The sequence below is a fragment of the Sinohyriopsis cumingii genome, unplaced genomic scaffold (assembly GCF_028554795.1).
Source record: "Sinohyriopsis cumingii isolate HCF-2022 unplaced genomic scaffold, ASM2855479v2 utg000695l, whole genome shotgun sequence".
Classification (NCBI taxonomy): Eukaryota; Metazoa; Mollusca; class Bivalvia; order Unionida; family Unionidae; genus Sinohyriopsis; species Sinohyriopsis cumingii.
The window spans coordinates 495,027-519,167 of NW_028315924.1; the positions used below are offsets into that span (position 1 = coordinate 495,027).

The 24,141-nt window shown below is 32.4% G+C and overlaps 1 protein-coding gene across 1 annotated transcript in view; it reads left to right on the forward strand.

Moving 5' to 3' along the window:
* Positions 1-24,141, forward strand: part of LOC149773276 (uncharacterized) — a 90,100-nt gene that overhangs the window by 33,574 nt on the left and 32,385 nt on the right. The window contains exons 5-7 of the mRNA XM_089946520.1: positions 4,755-4,983; positions 15,814-16,092; positions 22,703-22,984. Coding sequence (XP_089802646.1) covers positions 4,755-4,983; positions 15,814-16,092; positions 22,703-22,984 — 790 coding nt within the window. The remainder of the gene's footprint in view (positions 1-4,754; positions 4,984-15,813; positions 16,093-22,702; positions 22,985-24,141) is intronic.

A 24,141-nucleotide genomic window follows, 5' to 3' on the forward strand; every position in this document is an offset into this window, starting at 1 on the left:
CATCAATGTAACCAGAATTTAGAGTTACTTTTTCTGCACCTGTTACAGCTGGTGAATCATGCACACTTCATACACTTTTGTTGCTGTGAGTTTATTACAGCTGGCCTAATATCCAATCACAATTGTTTGGCAGTCTGAACACTAATAAAATATTTATGCTTTCACAAGATAATGGTATATATTGGAGTATGGTAGAATTTCCTGCAGGTGTGCATGATATTTTCTAAATCAATGATAAGGTCCAGTGAAGAATTTTATTGTTGATTGGTAAAGACTCTAAATTTTCTACATGTGAACATGATCCACACTTACCTCTATCATTGCAATTTAATCTCTGCAATATTTGGATAACATTTAACAGTCATCATTGAGAACAGTTTTTGGCTCGCCCAAAAGATATTCCTGAAAATGAACAATTTTTGCGTGCAGGGTCTAAAGGAATTACATATTGTGCCTGACATTGTGAGGATTACATCAGTGTCTCAGATCAATTTAACTAGTGATGCTGTCAGTGGTTACTGAGTTATGAGAGCAGGCATCAAACAACAGGCATGGTTGATCCGGGTTATATGCTGTTTGGGTTTTATCACCCATGGAGCCACATGATTTTATATGTATCTTTTATGTCATATTAATCTGTTGACACATTAGTTTTACACTTTTGGATCTAGATGGGCTTGTTGTAGATCTTTGATGTGAAACATGGGTGATACAACTGTACACCAGAGATCGACCTGACATTTAAATATGATAATGACAGTTAAACATGGACATGCAAAACCCATGCTCATTTATGCTACATATTTGGAACTGGCTTCGGTTATCATGGGCAGCTGCATTAATGGTACTCATGGCACTGACCTTGTGCTGCACCAATCGCTAAACAATTTGCAATGTGAGTTATTGATAGCATCAAAGTGCTGCTGTGGATTGTGTGAAACCACTTGGATCACAGGATGCTCAATCACTGACAATGACAATTACAACCAGAAGCAGTTATGCCACCATCAACATAAACTATGCTGCCTGTGGTTGGTTAAATCGTTAATGAAGTTTCTCAATAACAATAGTCAGACTCTGCGATTACAAATATAGCAATGGGGAGTGAATTACAATTGTCTCACAAAGGCATTAAACAAAATCAGTGGTATATAAACAGTGGCTCAGTTCAAAGGTATATCTGATTCTGCATTTGAGATGGGCATGTCTGTGTTGGTGGTTTGAAGTATATGAGATTTTCAGTATCAGTTATTTGCAGACACCCCAATCAATTAAAAATAAAATTACAAGTACATGGCATGTCTAAGTGTTTGCTTCCTTGTGAGACATTTTTTGGAAATGGAGGGAAAAGTAGTATGTGCCAATGATAATAATAATTATGATGCCAATGTCAAAGTGTGATTTGGCAACAATGGTATCATAGCATTGTTTAACTGTTTATGTTATTACATTGATGGAAAGGAAACCAAATCATTTTGTGATAATGCTGACAGTTGAAGACTTGCCAGATACAGTGATAATTACATGCAAACAACTGTCCCAACAAGTATATTTGTTAAAGATACAACTGATGGTGCAGATAATAGACCACAGAGCAGTCTCAACACAATCAATGAACTGAATTCGGTGGATATCACTGGTAAACTAATTAGCATGGCTGAGTTTGAGATTGTGCTGGTGGAAATGGACAATAACAGACAACTCCAAGTACAGATAAGGAACTGTGTGGTTGTGGATTTACAGACAATAAAAGTCAAGTAATTTGCTTTGAAAGAAAAAAAACATATATATAAATGCCAACAGTACAAGTTGACTTTCTGCCACAAACTGTTATGGAAATACGGAACCTGTATGGTTTTGTTTCTGCAAATGTCATCCAAAAATGATATGGAATAAGCTCTACTGGATTATATTTGGAATGCCCTCAAATATTGCCCTGAGGTAAAACATCTGATGTCAATCAAAAAGATCTACAGCATATAATTAATTGCATTAAGCAAGAAACTCTGTGAATTATAATATGTCTTTAATAATAATGGCATTCAAAGAAATAAAACATAAAATAGAAAATATGGAAAAAGTTACTATCACAAACATTAAACTCCTCAAAATTGCAAATATTACAACAGTATGCTGATACGTTATAATAAAAGTCATAGGATGTACTCAAAAACAATGACATGGAGCAGAAGCCAAACAGATAGCAAAATGAATGTTAGATAATATCAAAAATGAACTGAAGTTTCATAAGTATGATGATTATCCATATATTTGGCAATATAACCAAGTGGTAGTGACCATTGTGGTTTTGCTTGAGTTACTTCATTCTCATGGGTGATTAATGCTAATACAGTGGGTTGCACAATGAGTGGCTTGCTTGCTACAGTGAGCAAAAGTCTTGGGTGATAGAGGCTGTGGCAATTATCAGGACCAAAAACGAAAAAAGAAGGGCAAATCTTGCATTAATAGCACACTTGTATCAAGTTGGGCCTGAATGAAAATATTGTCATTCAGACACCCAAAATGGCCACCATAGCTTCTATCATGAATATTTTGTTACCTCTAGTCTTCCACAATGGAAAGTCATATCAACCTTATAATATATTTGGTTGTAAGTTAAAATGGTGCTGAGCAAACTCCATTATGCCACAGTGATATTTTTTTTTTAAGTCTGAAAATGTAATTAGTGCTTCTTATCTTGAATGGTTGTCTAGTTGGTCCTAAATTAAAGTTGTTCTGATCTTACATTATGACTACAACAACTGCTAACTTGAAAATCTTGTTATTACTCATGAATATAAGATATGGTTTAAGCACTCAACACTTTGCCATGGTTATCATTTTATTTAGTGTGAAAGTGCAATTATAGTTCCTCATTAAGAATGTATGTTGGTCCTAAGTGAAAATGGTTTCCATCTTTCAGCCATTATGACTGCCACAACTACTGACTGCAAATCGTGTTACTATGCATAAATATAACAGAAGGTTTCAGCACTCATCAGTTAGAAAAAAGAAATGGTCTTATCTTGAACTCCTGGAAAATCTTAAAGACAATAATGCATCAGTCATTTCAAGGGACACTTGGTTTTTTAATGGAAAACATCAAAATAGTTTTTTTTTTTTTTTTAAATGGAAAATATTTCATATTCTTGACCTACAACTCTTAGACTGAAGTCAGAAGATGAGCAATATCAAGCACACTTTGACCTCTTGTTTACCTAAACACATTACATAAAATTAAAATTGTGTTTATTAATGCATATTTTAATTAAGGTGTAGGCTTTTAATATAGGGTAAAAGACTCCACTTTTACCCACTGCACAGAATAGTCACAGTTGTACAGTACTTATATTCTTTTAAAATATGGCCTTGGTGATTATATTACATGGCACAGTGAAATTTGCTCATCTGGCTTTTTGAACTGAAGTGATGACTTGTAAAGGAAGCATTTTACCTGAGTCTAGACTTCCCCACAAGCATGAATACTACATCAGTGTTCTATATATTTAATTTAATTCTTTGTTTGTTAGTTTTATATATATAAAATATTTTCATTACATGTTTTTGTAATGTAACATTTCATGCTATGCTTGCCCTTGTACAAAACTGAGTTAATTTCTGCTTGACCTGATTGACTTTTTACACCTAAAAAACTAATAATAGCATTATTATTCTCTATGTGTATGAACTTATATCAGGATTTTTATTCAGGTAAACAAAAAGGAGTAAATATGTTGATTTGTGTCAGGTTTTTGGAGTTTCCTATGTAAATTGTATATGTTATTGTGTTGTAAATAAACAAGACTCATTAAATCATTCTAGAAGGTTATTTTCCATTAGGTAATGTTATTTTTTGAAAAATGCTAATTGTGACCTCAGGTCATGTAGAGAAGTATATAATCTTGTGATTGTGAAGGTTTGGTCAAGCTTTAACATCTAGCACCTTGAAGTTGCATTATGTTGCAACTAGTTTGGGCTGAATTTTATCTTCTTGAAGTTATTGAATTTAAGTGATTATTTTATCTGGAAATACAAAAGTTTTCTAATAAAATTCTTGGATAAAGACATTCACTGCAATTTATAATATATTCAAACATGGAATTATATTACTGTGATTCAACAAAAGACTGTTGATGCATCAGCACACCATAACAGACATGTTGTCGCCTTCAGTTTTGGATCTCTTTGGAACTTTTACAGAGTTTTATTCAGGACTTTATATTATTAGGACTTGCATCTGTAATTGTCAGATTATTTTGGGATTTAATTCGCAATACAGTATATTCTTTTTTCTCATTGTCACTTTGTATTTTTTGGGAAATAAATTATTTGTTAAACTTTACAAAGCTTCTTGTCTTTCACTGAAGACTTTTCTGTTACTTATTTTAAGAGCATAGACTCATAATAATCAGGAAAAAAGCAAGCCAACCATTGATTTTTCCTATTTGGATGAGGACACTGTCTGTTTCACTTTGAACATACACATGCTTCTTTATCATTACTTTTTGTGTCTTATGATGTAATGTAACTGATTTTAGTTTTAATTGCATATCTATAAACTGGTCATGACTATGACTCTTACACCAAATTACTTTTGACTTTAAATTTACATCATTTGCATTTGTGCATGTTTAAATTTCATCTGTTTCTCATCATGATTATGGCAGATGAAGTACAACTTTAGCACAGATTCGTGTATACTGAACTTGCTGATTTTATACACAGATAAAACTGAAACTTTACTCATTTTCCAGGGCCATATGGCATCATCTCCGTATGAAGTCTATAAAACACTGAATTCAACAGGGTCAGGAGGCTCCTGTGTGTTACCAGAACAACTCTACACAAGCACACTAGATCTCCAGCAGAACACCATGTTGAGTGATAATAGTGACAAAACATTAATTTTTTCCTGTAGAATTGAGTATCCAGATCCCACCATGAACCTCATCACATCTGGGTCACAGACTATCACATTTGCTGGTATGCAGATCCAAGAGTAGCAGAATTGAAAAAGCTGCATGGCCAATATTGAAATTTTCATGCCAGTTTTAGTTCATAGTTGGGTTCCAAAAACCAACAAAATAATGACCCAGTGAGCACAAGTGTATCCAACAGTTTTCCATCAAATTAAGGGCTAGTGAAAATGTTTTTGCTGCATATTCCAACCTCATGTATATCCTCTTCCATACTCACTGCATATTCCAACCTCACCTTATCCTCTTCCATACTCACTACATATTCCAAACTCACTTATATCCTCTTCCATACTCACTGCATATTCCAACCTCACCTGTATCCTCTTCCATACTCACTGCATATTCCATCCTCACCTGTATCCTCTTCCATACTAACTGCATATTCCATCCTCACCTGTATCCTCTTCCATACTCACTGCATATTCCAACCTCACCTATATCCTCTTCCATACTCACTTCCATCCCTAGAACAGTCATCCAGGACAAGGAGGTCATAATGCAAAATTTTCACACCAATACTCCTTCCAGCTTTTACTGTATTTTGTAAGAAGAAATATTTGTAAGTGCCAATTGAAAGTTTTCAACATGGTGTATTTACCATCTCTCGTGGATCTTGGGTGGATTCTGGGATGATTCTCTTCTTGAAGATTGGTGCAACATTATAAACAACAAAGTTTTTGGTCAAATACCATAAAGCGGTATGGGCGTTTTAACATGCACATGAGATGATTCCATGTTGACCTCAACTTGGCAGTGATACATTAGGGTGGTCCCAACAGCCAACTTCTATTTTACCCTTTACAACTATGTATGTTAGTTAATATGAGGGTCTGGTAACACCACACTGAAAAAGATATTCATTGACAAGTGGAATCAGTGAAATATTTTAGCAGACAATCTGTCCAGGAGGAGCAAAACAGTCCTCATGGAATGGTCTGTGCACTAGTCCATATCAGATAGAATTTGGGAGACCCTTGGTAGATTTATTTTCAATAAGGCTAAACAACGAGCTCTTCTTTTATGTTTATCTAGTCTTGGACAAGAGTGCCTGGGCAGTAGAAGCTGATAGTTTGATGTGGGATTATTTGATTACTTAGCATTTACATTATTGTTATTGTTATTATTATCAGCAGTAGTAGCAATATGACTACCAAGATACATATTTAGCTATTTAGCTAAAAGAAAAATAACAAAATTTAATAAAACAAGTTCTACAAAAGGATACTAATTGACAGCTTACTTATAATTGTGAGACATACCACTGTCTTTATTCTATAACATTTGTTATAATTAGGTATGAAAACAGTTGTTCATACTTTAAACAATTGACGGATTAAGCAGTTGCTCAAAGTGACCAAGACTAAAAGACAATTGGCTTTTGTTTGTGACCTCTGATGATTATGGATTGAAAAAAGCTTTCTTGGGTTATTGTTTGTGACACCTAAACCATAAGGGATCACTAGTGCAGTGAACCTTCACTCTGAGATTTTTTATTTATTGGTGCTAGCTTTGATTCAGAATATTTAAAAGATAACAGGGAATCCCTAAATCAGCAAATTTCAGTGCTTTTTCCTTGAGGCATTTATTCTACAGGACGTAGATTTTTTTTATTTATTGGAGTTAGCTTTGATTGAGAAACCATAAGGGATATCACTAGTGCATTGTACCTCCACTCTGGGATTTTTTATTTATTGGTGCCGGCTTTGACTGAAAATCTTTGAAAGATATCAGATTAACAGGGAATTTCTAAATCAGCAAATTTCAATACTTTTTCCTTATTAATAGTCCTGATACATTGATTCTACAGGATGTAGTATCTCATGTAAGGATTACAATGCCTTGCTCTTGACACCTTTGAGTTTCACTGGATTACAACAAGTACATTAGAAATATGGAATGTATAATCATTGATTCACACAATATATCTTTACAAAAACCTTGCCTTGCTCATCAAACAAAAGAAGTTAAATTTGCATATTACTTGGAGTGGTTGTTGCTGATACTTTCCAGTGTCCGTGGAAGGCAGTGTAAAGCCACTTAATAGCTAAACAACACATGGCTGCTGACCACTGAAAACTGGGTAAATCCTCCTCTTGGTTAAGAAACACTTGGCTCCTGAGCACAGAAGGCAGATGACTGCTGAATACATGCCATTTGTATTAGAAGTTAAGATGGGGGTGGGGGAGAAATTAGAATGGCTATTGTGATGACCAGGTGACTGCAGAACTCATGTGACCATTAGAACAGGTTAGACTGTACTTCAAAATGTAAGGACCTTCTCTGTTCAGCTCGTTCTGACAAGGTTCTAGGATCTTCCCAACCTGCTTGCTGACTAGCCTTTACCTTAGAGTAGGAGTTTTCTATGTCAGCCTTTTATTCACTCCTCCACAACAACCTGTAGATTCTCCATCTTCACACTTGGCTTATATCAAACTATCTCCCCCACCAGGACAAGGTTTAAGCATAGTTGCCAAGTGCACTGTTCAGTTTAGGAGATGGTGTATGTCGAAATATCGAAGACTCCAAGTGGAGGACCTTTTGCATTTGGTGCAGGAATGTGTTCATTCCTGTTATCCCTTTCTGAGCACAGAGGCTGAATTTTCATAGAACCAAACTGAGTACAGATCATGGGAAATTATAATCAGTTTATCTCCTTTGCCAACCAATTGAGATCTCCAGTCTCATTCATTTCTATGATATGGATGAACAAGATTGACTTTTATGACCAGTTAGGGCTTTTTAATTCATCATCAGCTTCTAAAGGACGAGAGGGTAGGAAACATCATTTCCTCCCCTTAATGGCTCAGCTGATATTCATCTTACATTTCAACTATCAACAGATCTTATCAGTCTCTGACCAAGAGGGACTGTTTTTTCATGAAGATTAAAGTTAGTTAGCAATGGATCAAAACCTCATTGACCTTCATGATTTCACACAACTTTCTTTTTCTACCTTCACTCATTGGTTTACCAAACCGAAAGCATATTTTCCTTTGGGCTTTACTAAGGGTGAATATTTCTTTATTTTTCTTCCACTACTTTTTGTTGGATCAACAGCCTCACACCAAACTGACAAAGTCAGCAACACAATAGCAACATGTTATGTTTCAATGACAATTTTAATGTGCCTTTTTTGTGTGGGGGTAAAACTAATTTTAATAATGAACTTACCTGTTCATAATTTTAGATTCCATCCTCCTGCCCCACTACTGATGTATCACTAGTTTTAAGGCTGTTTCCTGAAAAAGGATGAGGGCAATCCATAGAGCTGACCCCAGGATATTGGATATCCCCACCCCTCCGTGAAACATATCAGACCCACAGTATATTTGAAACCAGCCATCATACATTGGGGACAGGGATGCAGACAGATGAAAAACAGACCAATAGCTTAAATCATGCAGGATGAGGATGGAGTGGCAAAAATTGGGCTCGTAAACTTAATGCTGGATAATTCTCAAGGCTTCACCCACCACATAGTGGTGCATTCCATCAGTGGAGTTTGGGCAATGTTTGTCAGACAGTCCCAGACACATACTTCAGTCATTGGAGAATGCAAGGCCTTAAGTACACAAAGTCAGTTTGTCATGCTTGTAAATCAGAAATTGCCAGCCTGACTGCTGCTGGTGTCAAAATGTTGATTGCAATTTACCACACTGATACAAAAATTAATGTAATTCTTTTTGCTTGTTTTTAGTAAAAGTATTAAAGCAGATAACTAGTTTTGACTTAATAATTACTTATTTTTCTTGGCTACTTTAAACAAATATAACATACTTCATTAACTTAAATGAAAGAGACTATTAATAATCTGAATTCCATGATTTACTTGAAAATGACAGATTGCATGAATTACATGATTTACTTGAAAATGACAGATTGCATGAATTACATGATTTACTTGAAAATGACAGATTTCATGAATTACATGATTTACTTGAAAATGACAGATTGCATGAATTACATGATTTACTTGAAAATGACAGATTGCACGAATTACATGATTTATTTGAAAATGACAGATTACATGAATTACATGATTTACTTGAAAATGACAGATTGCATAAATTACATGATTTATTTGAAAATGATAGATTGCATGAATTACATGATTTACTTGAAAATGACATTGTTTAAATTGCATGATTTATTTGAAAATGACAGACTGCTTGAAGAAAAACATAAAGAAATTAGATTTAACTAATCTGTAATAGCTAATTGATTAAATTATTAAAACAGGCAAATAATACAAGTACTTGTATCCAATATCCTAAAGAGTGCAAATAATATAAGTACTTGTATCCAATAACATAAAGAGTGCAAATAATATAAGTACTTGTATCCAATAACCTAAAGAGTGCAAATAATATAAGTACTTGTATCCAATAACCTAAACAGTGCAAATAATATAAGTACTTGTATCCAATAACCTAAACAGTGCAAATAATATAAGTACTTGTATCCAGTGACCTAAACAGTGCAAATAATATAAGTACTTGTATCCAATAACCTAAACAGTGCAAATAGTATAAGTACTTGTATCCATTAACCTAAACAGTGCAAATAATATAAGTACTTGTATCCAATGACTTAAACAGTGCAAATAATATAAGTACTTGTATCCAATGACTTAAACGGTGCAAATAATATAAGTACTTGTATCCAATAACCTAAACAGTGCAAATAATATAAGCACTTGTATCCAATGACTTAAACAGTGCAAATAATATAAGTACTTGTATCCATTAACCTAAACAGTGCAAATAATATAAGTACTTGTATCCAGTGACTTAAACAGTGCAAATAATATAAGTACTTGTATCCAATGACTTAAACAGTGCAAATAATATAAGTACTTGTATCCAATGACTTAAACAGTGCAAATAATATAAGTACTTGTATCCAATAACCTAAACAGTGCAAATAATATAAGTACTTGTATCCAATCACCTAAACAGTGCAAATAATATAAGTACTTGTATCCAATGACTTAAACAGCGCAAATAATATAAGTACTTGTATCCAGTATCCTAAACAGGCAAATAATATAAGTACTTGTATCCAATAACCTAAACAGTGCAAATAATATAAGTACTTGTATCCAATAACCTAAACAGTGCAAATAATATAAGTACTTGTATCCAATAACCTAAACAGTGCAAATAATATAAGCACTTGTATCCAATAACCTAAACAGTGCAAATAATATAAGCACTTGTATCCAATGACTTAAACAGTGCAAATAATATAAGTACTTGTATCCAATAACTTAAACAGTGCAAATAATATAAGTACTAGTATCCAATGACTTAAACAGTGCAAATAATATAAGTACTTGTATCCAATAACCTAAACAGTGCAAATAATATAAGTACTTGTATCCAATCACCTAAACAGTGCAAATAATATAAGTACTTGTATCCAGTGACTTAAACAGTGCAAATAATATAAGTACTTGTATCCAATGACTTAAACAGTGCAAATAATATAAGTACTTGTATCCAATAACCTAAACAGTGCAAATAATATAAGTACTTGTATCCAATAACCTAAACAGTGCAAATAATATAAGTACTTGTATCCATTAACCTAAACAGTGCAAATAATATAAGTACTTGTATCCAGTGACTTAAACAGTGCAAATAATATAAGTACTTGTATCCAATGACTTAAACAGTGCAAATAATATAAGTACTTGTATCCAATGACTTAAACAGTGCAAATAATATAAGTACTTGTATCCAATAACCTAAACAGTGCAAATAATATAAGTACTTGTATCCAATCACCTAAACAGTGCAAATAATATAAGTACTTGTATCCAATGACTTAAACAGTGCAAATAATATAAATACTTGTATCCAGTATCCTAAACAGGCAAATAATATAAGTACTTGTATCCAATAACCTAAACAGTGCAAATAATATAAGTACTTGTATCCAATAACCTAAAGAGTGCAAATAATATAAGTACTTGTATCCAATGACTTAAACAGTGCAAATAATATAAGTACTTGTATCCAATAACCTAAACAGTGCAAATAATATAAGCACTTGTATCCAATGACTTAAACAGTGCAAATAATATAAGTACTTGTATCCAATGACTTAAACAGTGCAAATAATATAAGTACTAGTATCCAATGACTTAAACAGTGCAAATAATATAAGTACTTGTATCCAATAACCTAAACAGTGCAAATAATATAAGTACTTGTATCCAATATCCTAAAGAGTGCAAATAATATAAGTACTTGTATCCAATAACATAAAGAGTGCAAATAATATAAGTACTTGTATCCAATAACCTAAACAGTGCAAATAATATAAGTACTTGTATCCAATAACCTAAACAGTGCAAATAATATAAGTACTTGTATCCAATAACCTAAACAGTGCAAATAATATAAGTACTTGTATCCAATAACCTAAACAGTGCAAATCATATAAGCACTTGTATCCAATGACTTAAACAGTGCAAATAATATAAGTACTTGTATCCAATGACTTAAACAGTGCAAATAATATAAGTACTAGTATCCAATGACTTAAACAGTGCAAATAATATAAGTACTTGTATCCAATAACCTAAACAGTGCAAATAATATAAGTACTTGTATCCAATATCCTAAAGAGTGCAAATAATATAAGTACTTGTATCCAATAACATAAAGAGTGCAAATAATATAAGTACTTGTATCCAATAACCTAAACAGTGCAAATAATATAAGTACTTGTATCCAATAACCTAAACAGTGCAAATAATATAAGTACTTGTATCCAATAACCTAAACAGTGCAAATAATATAAGCACTTGTATCCAATGACTTAAACAGTGCAAATAATATAAGTACTTGTATCCAATAACTTAAACAGTGCAAATAATATAAGTACTAGTATCCAATGACTTAAACAGTGCAAATAATATAAGTACTTGTATCCAATAACCTAAACAGTGCAAATAATATAAGTACTTGTATCCAATCACCTAAACAGTGCAAATAATATAAGTACTTGTATCCAATGACTTAAACAGCGCAAATAATATAAGTACTTGTATCCAGTATCCTAAACAGGCAAATAATATAAGTACTTGTATCCAATAACCTAAACAGTGCAAATAATATAAGTACTTGTATCCAATGACTTAAACAGTGCAAATAATATAAGTACTTGTATCCAATGACTTAAACAGTGCAAATAATATAAGTACTTGTATCCAATAACCTAAACAGTGCAAATAATATAAGCACTTGTATCCAATGACTTAAACAGTGCAAATAATATAAGCACTTGTATCCAATGACTTAAACAGTGCAAATAATATAAGTACTTGTATCCAATATCCTAAAGAGTGCAAATAATATAAGTACTTGTATCCAATAACATAAAGAGTGCAAATAATATAAGTACTTGTATCCAATAACCTAAACAGTGCAAATAATATAAGTACTTGTATCCAATAACCTAAACAGTGCAAATAATATAAGTACTTGTATCCATTAACCTAAACAGTGCAAATAATATAAGTACTTGTATCCAATATCCTAAAGAGTGCAAATAATATAAGTACTTGTATCCAATAACATAAAGAGTGCAAATAATATAAGTACTTGTATCCAATAACCTAAACAGTGCAAATAATATAAGTACTTGTATCCAATAACCTAAACAGTGCAAATAATATAAGTACTTGTATCCATTAACCTAAACAGTGCAAATAATATAAGTACTTGTATCCAGTGACTTAAACAGTGCAAATAATATAAGTACTTGTATCCAATGACTTAAACAGTGCAAATAATATAAGTACTTGTATCCAATGACTTAAACAGTGCAAATAATATAAGTACTTGTATCCAATAACCTAAACAGTGCAAATAATATAAGTACTTGTATCCAATCACCTAAACAGTGCAAATAATATAAGTACTTGTATCCAATGACTTAAACAGTGCAAATACTATAAATACTTGTATCCAGTATCCTAAACAGGCAAATAATATAAGTACTTGTATCCAATAACCTAAACAGTGCAAATAATATAAGTACTTGTATCCAATAACCTAAAGAGTGCAAATAATATAAGTACTTGTATCCAATGACTTAAACAGTGCAAATAATATAAGTACTTGTATCCAATAACCTAAACAGTGCAAATAATATAAGCACTTGTATCCAATGACTTAAACAGTGCAAATAATATAAGTACTTGTATCCAATGACTTAAACAGTGCAAATAATATAAGTACTAGTATCCAATGACTTAAACAGTGCAAATAATATAAGTACTTGTATCCAATAACCTAAACAGTGCAAATAATATAAGTACTTGTATCCAATATCCTAAAGAGTGCAAATAATATAAGTACTTGTATCCAATAACATAAAGAGTGCAAATAATATAAGTACTTGTATCCAATAACCTAAACAGTGCAAATAATATAAGTACTTGTATCCAATAACCTAAACAGTGCAAATAATATAAGTACTTGTATCCAATAACCTAAACAGTGCAAATAATATAAGTACTTGTATCCAATAACCTAAACAGTGCAAATAATATAAGCACTTGTATCCATTAACCTAAACAGTGCAAATAATATAAGTACTTGTATCCAATAACCTAAACAGTGCAAATAATATAAGCACTTGTATCCAATGATTTAAACAGTGCAAATAATATAAGTACTTGTATCCAATATCCTAAACACTGCAAATAGTATAAGTACTTGTATCCAATAACATAAACAGTGCAAATAATATAAGCACTTGAGACCAATAACCTAAACAATTTATTTGCTTTGGACTCTAGCTCTAGGATATATATATATATATATATATATATATATATATATATATATATATATATATATATATAAAATAAAGACTGATTTTGACAGGCGTCACTTTAAGCATTTATTTCCTTTAGACAGAATGTACTGACAATGAAGTGCATACTCTACTTATGCTGATCAAATACTGCATCTTTGCTGAAATATATAAGTACATTTCCAGCACGAGCATTCACCTTTACTCATTATTTCGAGTATGGAATTATGTCATGCTGACTATGCATGCTAAACTGATGCAAAAATATCACAAAAATTCTATTTTCTAGGATGAATTGCTGTCATGCTGAATTTATAAGCTGCAGACATGCTGAACTGCCTTTCATAGTTTCACAACAATTCAGTATCGCAGCTTGTACTACTGCAATGCTGAAAGTACATGCTGCAATCATGCTAAATTTAGATACCTGTGCATGAACAGAAACATTAAGCAATACAATAATAATAATAATAGGTACTGCTTTGCCATGTGGGTATACTATAAAATCTTGATTATTTCAATTTGGAAGAGTCAAATTTTTAACTTGCTGAAGTTGTTTACACTTATAATTTAATTGTTTAGGTGGTCTCTCATAACAGAATTGTGCAAAAGACCAGTTTCCACTCTAAATTTAGTACTGTTTAAGAAAAAAAATATCCAAAAGTTGTACATGTATTCTTTATTCATACCCCAAAACTGGACATGGATTAATTATTCATACACATAAACTGTACATATATTTTCTATTCATACCCAAAAACTGTACATGTATTCTTTATTCATACCCCCAAGTCTGTACATGTATTATCTATTCATACCCCAAAATTATACATTTATTCTTTAATCATACCATAAAACTGTACATGGAGTCATTATTCATACCCAAAAACTGTACATGTTTTATTTAACATACATAAAAACTGTACATGGATTCTTTATTCTTATTAAAATTTGTAATTGAATATCATATGTAGATGCCCATAAATTGCAAAATTAACAAAGGTAATATTTATCCTGCCTAAGTTAACTTCACTACTTTCAATTACTTTAATTTTACCAACCACTCTTAGAAGTTTTCTCATGTATTTTACTGGATTTTCTACAATTGCTATCAGGCCCTGAGTGGCCGAGTAGTCTAAAGCGCTCTCCATTATGGATCACTGCCATTTCACCTCTGTTTGCGTTGGTTTGAGTCTAGGATTCGGCCAATGTGGCTATGTGAGAAAGCTTGCCAGGAGCTTCTCGTGGGTTGGTTGTTCTTCCTGGGGTTATAAGGACAGACTTTATTGAATCTAGATCTATTAAATCTACCGCTGGGATTATAATTGGATAATAAAACAGTTACTTTCTTTAACTGGGAATTATTTACTCATTCAAAACTTTGTCACTAAACATCAATATGTATACATTTTACCCATTGGTTCAAAATGACTTAACTCTGTGATCAATTAAAATTACTTAACTAATTACTAAGTAAATTAATTCTTGTTATCCTTGACTTGCTATTAATTTTCTTTTAATAAGCATTACTTGCAATTACTGATAATTACCTACAGACCCCTAAACTTTATTTTTTCTCTATTTTCGGTGAAAGAAATTAAGTACTTTTTAGTACAAATGTTTGGTTGAGAGGATTCTACTTGCATGTGATAGCCATCCAAATTTTATGAATATTATGAGTATAATAATATATCAGTTTACCTATGTGTTAAGCGTTAAAGTTTGAAATTGGACTAAAAGCAATTTTCAGTTTATTGTTTGGTACAGTACTCATTGCAGCAATACTATTTCAGTAGTCAGTTATTAAACATAAACATTATTGTCAAAAAAAGCCCGAGTTCAACCTACATGTATTTTATCAGTAGGAAACATTTGTCTGTTATTTGTGCATCAGTAAGTTATCTACTTCTGAATTATTAAAGTATGTTTTTGCACACTTATGTGTTTCACTTTCTGTAACTTGTGGGAATATGAAATATTTTTTTTTATTTAATAATTTCAGTCAGAGTTACAGAGGCATTTTTACAGCAAAACAACCAGAACATCACATCCACCCTGACTGTCACCTCTGGAAAACAATTTACTTTGACCTGTGTAACAGGGACCAGTCGACCTGCTCCTAATATAGGCTGGTATCTAGGATCTCGGTCAATAGGCAGTGGAACCAGTCTGATCTTCACTCCCAGTAACACGGACCACAATGAAGTGATCTACTGTCAGGCATACAACATTGACCCAAATCAGAAAGTTGACTCCAACAAACCCAATTTGTTTGTTAGAGGTGTGTGTGTGTGTATATAAATATATATATATATATATATATATATATATATATATATATATATATATATATATATATATATATATATATATATATATGTGGTTTTTATGTCTTAGCTGCACTGGTCATAAACCAGAAGAGTTTATGGGATGGTCTGATGCTTAGCGTCTATCAGCCAATGTCAGTATGTTTATTATCACTATGGCACCTAACCTACTTGAAAGATTGCCATGCTACATTACACATGCATTCATCCCTTGTTCTGGTGGATCCAAAATGAACATGGTGCTTCTCAGCCATCAAATTTGGTCAGAGAAGCAGGCATCTTGAAAATCTTTTTACTTTTACTCCTTCTAAGTGGTTGGTAATATCATCATGGAGTTTTCACAAAAAAATTCAACTTTTTATGATGTCTAGCTTGTCTCAAATACAAATGATGTCTATCTTGTCTAAATACAAATGACGCATAGCTTGTCTTAAATACAAATGATGTCTAGCTTGTCTTAAATACAAATGATGCTGATCTGATGCCCATTATGGCCACCATGGCAGTCATTTTTAAAATGATCTTATATCGGCATGGAGTTTTCACCAGGGCACTTCTTGTTATGTCTGGCTGGTCATAAAGGATAATGTTGTTGCATTGACAACCAATATTGCCAGTACAGTAGCTATTTTATGATTCCTCTTATTGCTACTCCACCTTTAAGTTAATGGATGGTCGTATCTTTAGGATTTTCAACAGAGGACAGTTTTTGATGTCTTAGTTGGTTCTAAGTGAAATGGATATGATCTAATATCCGATATGCCATAACTTCAGCCTTTTTAAAATCTTCCTATCACTACTTCTAAATGGCTGGATGTATAAACATAGTGACTGTGCTGAAAGACTTATGGTATCTAGTTGGTAGTAAATACAAATAGTGCTGCTCAAACATCTAATATGACCATCACAGTCAACAACTTTAAAATCTTGTTATTATAGCATTACCTGAAAAAATGGTCATATCTGCATGGGGTTTTATTAAAATAATTGTGATGCCCAGTTGGTTCCAGATGAAAATAGTGCTGATCTGACATTTTGTATGATCTCAACTATAACTGCTACAAAGAATCTTCGTATGACCACCATTACAGCCATCTTCAAAATTTTTGTTGTTGATACTCCTCCTGAACAAAAATTCATACTGTCATGGCATTACCACCAGAAGATTTTATATGATGTTGGTTTTAAATGAAAATGGTACTGATCTGATGTGTAATACATCTCTCCTTTGATAACTCACACCTGGGTAGCTCATAAACCTGCTTATAATCTGTGCTCATTCCTGGATCCCACTTGTTTTTATAGAAAATACCAATGGATATGGCCCCTATTTTGTTAAGTCTAAAGAAATAGGAATCAAAATAAGTAAATGAAATCTTTTTATATCACTTGTTTCATCACTGAAAATGGCTGCTGATGCCCAGATATTTGATTCAAAATTATTCAGTGCATCACTTTAATAAAAGTTGTATATTTTATTAAATTTTATTTAAAATAAAAAGCATTTCTCACTACACTGTTAATAACAATTAATAATAAGATATTGCTCATTTAAAATATAGTAATGCCAACTGGTGGCAGCACTTTAGGAAATAAATAGCAATTAAAGAAGTCTTGTCAAGTGAAATTCATATTTGAGATTTATCTTTTAATTTGGTTTCAGCTTAGTCATCTTCAATGTGAAGTGTCATCTCGCACTGAATTATATGCGTGTCAACTGACCATCATAGTACTACCCACAAACAATCATTTCTATGAATACCTAATTAAAAACTGACTCTGTTTGATCTCTGACTTGTGGAATACATGTTTGCATTCAATGAAAAGTTTACTATGACATTATTTAGTCATTTTGTAATTACACTGCGTAAAACAGGTAGAATACCACATATAAAAGGCATACAAATCCTGCCAGCTTAAGAGCTATCGGTTACTATAGCTTGTTAAGACAACTTGTTTTAATTGAAGACTGAGAATGCTGTACGTACATGTAACATAAAGTGTCTAGCATTAACACATTAACCCCTGGCAACGAGTTTACATGGCAGGAGGCAGTAGCCTACTGTCGAGCTCTGTAGCATCAAGGTCATGTATGATACACTAAAGTGGGTGGTATTATAGTAAGGTAGACAGATGTAGCTCTACAATGATACACAATAATCTGGAAGTTCTAGTTGCACTACAAAATACAGAGGGGAAAACCTCATTTTTTGGACCCGATTTTTTTCCACCAAAAATTTGCCTGTGGTCAGAATGTGATTTTGTGTTTCGATTTTAAACTTTTTGGTCTCAGATCTAAGGCAGACCAGTATGAACTGCAAATAGACAGACGAATCTTTGCAAAAAATAGCATAAGATGGGCTTTTGGAATAAAGAGTGGTCATAATACAAAAATAATGGGTCTGTTTAAGCAACCCCAAAAAAACGAATTCCAAATTTTACCCTTCTGTTCATGCACAAGCCAAATAGCCAATGAAAAACGATGTTTCTAACACAGCTAGTCATTAGGTTATTGGAAAATCACCTGGAAGTTGATATATTTGGATGTATTCAGAAACAGCTTTCAAAATGTGTTTCCTACTCAAATTTCAGGCGAAAACGACAAAAACCTCCAGGGGTTAATGTGTTAACTGGTGGTTTATCATACTCATTTGCAGATGTGATCAGTGATAACAAAGGAAGCAAGTGAAAGGCAAACTGGGTGCTTGAAAAACTTGGTTTCACAGATACAGTTCATTATGGATGAGTGAGTTCCAAAGTTTCTAGTGAACTTAAAATTCTTGAATTTCCCCTCAGAGGTATGCTTTGGGATGAAGAGAAATTTTGCTGTAATTTATAAAGAAATCACAGCATCAGTATGTTGACATTGTTGTTTCTCAAAATAAATGTCACTCATTTAAAACAAATAGCCTTTATTTGAAATTTGTAGTAAAACAAGATTGAATCCACATTCATGTGCAAAAAACAGAGAACTAATACATACTCTTGTTGCTGGTTCATGTGATGTGTGTTGGAGTAAAGTTTTAAACCATTTTTTATAGATTGGATACATTGATAGTGAGGTAACTTGTACAAAAAAGTGAGGAACTTTATTTGAAAAAAGTTGCTTATTGGCATCTATCCCCAAAGTTAATGCTAAATGAGTATTCGGCATCTTAACCCTCACCTCCCGCTTCTCGCTGCTCATCACTTTCTTAATTTTTCTTATTTGTTTCTTTCTAAATGCAAAATGCTGCACTGCTGATATCCAATATGGCCATTTTGAAAATCTTTTTGTTACTCCACTAGATCGATATGGAAAGTCATATCAACATTTAGATTTTACCATACAACTTGTTATAATGTCTTTTTGGTCCTAAATGAAAACGAATGCTGATCTGACATTCAATATGGCCACCATAATGGCCATCTTTAAAATCTTGATGTAGCTACTCTTAAATGGAGAGACATTTTAACATGGGGGATGAATCAAAGGTGAATTCCTGTTCAATTTGTTTCAGGAACTGATGGAAAAATCCATTTGTTTCTTCAAAAATGTTATTGTGAAATTGGTTGAATTTAAATATTTCACATTGTAGATGATACCCTCTAAATAGTCCTTAAGATGAAGGTCTTGCTCTACATCAGAGAATCCTTCAAATGAAAACTTTCTGAGCCAGAAGAGGGTGAGGAAATTGACACTGATGCGATAGATGAATACCTGATAAAACATATTCAGTTTCAATTACACTAACTTTATATTGCTCAAAAAAAGAGGAAAGTACTGTTACTGTTATTAAAACTGAATATTAGAGAAATAGAATATATTATTGCTCCTTAACACCTTGAAATTAGGAATGAATACACCACCACAGATGAGTAAACCTGTTATCTTGAATATCAATAGAACAAAGGAACCACAATCTGCCATGTTGAATCTAGCTGCTGGCTGAGCAAATTTTTACATTTCAAAAAAATTCTTTCATAGCATTGAAAGAGAAAAATAATGTCCATGAAAAGAAACATGATGTAGACTTTAGGTCATATCTATTTCATGGATGATGAATTAAACACATATTTTCCTGGATTTAACTGTTACTGAGATGCTGACTTCCATACTGTACAGCTCTTAGTACCATCACATTGATATAAAGAAAAAGAGTTCTTGATTCCTTTTCCTGTTGTCATAATATCAGATTCTAGTTGTCTTCAGTGTTATATTTGAGAAGATTTATTTATTTATTTAAGTTATTGGAAATGCAAAGTGCACATTGACATTAGGACTAATCACTATTTTGGACTTGCCTTGAATTCATTCAGGGACATGAACGATATTATCATTGTGAATCAACAAGACTAGTAGCAGATCAGCACATACCAGACTGCTGGTATGTCAGCAGAGAGAAGACCTGAAATGTATTTGGAAATCAACTAAAATTCATTTGGAACTCTATATTCTGGAATTGTGTTAGAACTTTTAAGACTTTTGGTGTTTAATTCACAATACTGTAAGTTCATTTTAATGTTTACTTTGTTTACTAGGGAATTAAATTAATTGATGAATTTTACAATAACTTCATGTTGTTATTTTCAGTGACTTATTTTAAGACCATAGAGTTGTATTTGTCTTATCTTATAAATGCTAAAGACAAGAAGCATAAATGAATATCAAACTGTCAAACATCTCATCTTGACCTGTATCATGGAGTCAAACATCTCATCTTGACCTGTATCATGAAGTCAAATATCCCATCTTGACCTGTATCATGAAATCAAACATCTCATTTTGACCTCTATAATGAAATCAAACATCTCATCTTGACCTGTGTCATGAAGCCAAACATCTCATTTTGACCTGTATCATGGAATCAACTATCTCATTCTCACCTGTATCATGCATTCAAACATCTCATCTTGACCTGTATCATTGAGTCAAACATCTCAGCTTGACCTGTATCATGAAATCAAGCATCTCATCTTGACCTGTATCAGGAAGTCAAATATCTCATCTTGACCTGTATCATGGAATGAAAGATCTCATTCTGACCTGTATCATGGAGTCAAACATCTCAGCTTGACCTGTATCATGAAGTCAACCCTATCATCTTGACCTGGAGTCAAATATCTAGAAGAATAACAATAATAAATATACTACCAGTGTTTATATTACATCTACTTTGGTAGTACTAGTGTGACAGCTACTTAGATTACAACTGCTACAACCACAACAACATACACTATTGTTCATGTAAGTATTGCTTTAGTAAAGCACACAATTCTTCGACATTTATACTTCATTTAATATACCAACATAGATGTCAGTTCCAAATCACAGAAAGATGTAGTACATTGGGTCACTCTTGGACAATACAATAATGCATCTTTATGCATATGTCCTTCTTACTGCATGGTTGCAGGTGGACACCTTGTTTACACACTTGTATTTTCTCAACAACAGTTTTCTTATATATGATACAATGTTTCAAGATAAAATTCAACTGAACAACCAGATGTGTAAGCAATTTCAATGAGAAACTAGTAAATGCAAAACTCAAACTGGATCTTTTTGATACAGGTCAGAATGAGATAGTTGATTCCACATGGAATATGGCAGAAGTGGATTGAATACAGAATTCATTCATTGCATAATTTTACGTAAAAAGAAATTATATATCACACATAATCATTTCAAATCCAGAATGATCTCTCTTTATTCTTTGTGCCTGTAAACATTCATTTGACAGATCATGACAATTGTTTTCATTCATTTGACAGATCATGACAGTTGTTTTCATTCATTGGACAGATCATGACAATTGTTTTCATTCATTTGACAGATCATGACAATTGTTTTCATTCATTTGACAGATCATGACAATTGTTTTCATTCATTTGACAGATCATAACAATTGTTTTCATTCATTTGAGACATCATGACAATTGTTTTCATTCATTTGACAGATCATGGCAATTGTTTTCATTCATTTGACAGATCATGACACATCCATCTAATTTACTCAAGAACATGAGCTTATTGAAATATGGCCATGATTTGTGATGTGGGAGATCATGACAATTGTTTTCAGATTCTTGATATATATATATATATATATATATATATATATATATATATATATATATATATATATATATATATATATGTGTGTGTGTGTGTGTTTTAAGGAGACAATTTACTTTATATGAATTAGAAAAGTGGGAATAAATTCATGTAGTAAATGCCTATAAACAAATATGCATACAATTTAAAAGGAACATGATGTGAATCAAAAGTCTGTATTAAACAAAGAAATTAAGAGAGAAAATTGATGAAATGTTTGCGTAAAAGAAGAAATCTTTGGAAAAGAAATGATGAAAAAAACTTGCTTTCCTGATACTAACGACATAGAAAATGGGTTTGCAAAAATTGTGTCACCTTCAAAAGGTCCATGGACATAAGAATCTGTCATAGGTGAAAGACGCTGTATCAGATATTTGCTTGTGTCTCTTTACTATGTAATAATTATCTTGCTGACTCATTCTTTTGTTGTTTGTTTTTGACTCGTTCTTTTGTTGTTTGTTTTTTAGTCAGAGTGACTGAGGCAGTTTTACAGCAGAATGGCCAGACTATTTCCAATGCAACTCTTTTTGTTACTTCTGGGAAACCAACAACCCTATCCTGTGTTACAGGAAACAGTCGACCTGCCGCCAACATAGACTGGTACATTGGATCTCAGAATAGAGGCAATGGAACCAGTATAAACTTTATCCCAACCAATGAAGACCATGACAAGGCAATTTACTGCCAGGCTTATAACATAGATCCAAATCTACCAGTGATGTCGAATAAACCAATACTTTTTGTAAGAGGTAAAGTGATTCATTAGGATAAGTCTGCCAGTTGGAATCAAAATACAATTGCTTCTACAAAATAAAACAAAATCACACTTAAACATGATGTACATGGGATATGTGTGTTTTCAAGATTAGTATTGCATATTAGATTTACATCTATTATAAGTGTGCCTCTTGAGCATGTTTATCTGATAATATCCAGGATTACATTCCTGACAACCTTTGCAAATATAAGTAGTTACACAGAACACCTGTGTGTTACTATATATACTATATGCTAATTAAGATTGACCTTTCCTTAAACTATGATGTAAAAAATAAGCAAACTTTTGTTACTTGCAAGTTTAATCAATGTAGGTATAATAAACATAAATATATTTATATAATGTGAAATTGATAATTGGACTTATAAGATATATATCTTTTATAGAAATTGAGATATTAAGAACCTGTTTTTAACCTGAATGTTTTTATAAAGATTTACATAGTGAAAGCAACAAAACATTGATATCATAAGACTTCCAATGTGCACTAGCTTGTATTTCCACACTGAAGTAAAACACAAACATGTCGTTTTCATACATCTGTCAAGATGTTATGCAGAACAACGTCTAAAAGTTATGTGATATGGACACAGAGCTAGTCTCATGATGCTGGTTTGTTAGGCAATGTGTCCTCTAGATTTTCTTTTTCATGATAATATTACCTAATGTATCCTCTTGATTCTTTTTTTCATGATAACATTACCGAATGTATCCTCTTGATTTTCTTTTTCATGATAACATTACCTAGCAATGTATCCTGTTGATTCTCTTTTTCATGATAATATTACCTAATGTATCCTCTCAATTCTCTTTTTCATGATAACTTTACCTAATGCATCCTCTCAATTTTCTTTTTCATCATATTACCTAATGTATTCTCTCGATTATCTTTTTCATGATAACATTACCTAGCAATGTATCCTCTCGATTCTCTTTTTCTTGATAATATTACCTAATGTATCCTCTCGATTCTCTTTTTCATGATAACTTTACCTAATGTATCCTCTCAATTTTCTTTTTCATCATAATATTACTTAATGTATCCTCTCGATTTTCTTTTTCATGATAACATTACCTAATGTATCCTCTCGATTATCTTTTTCATGATAATATTGCCTAATGTGTCCT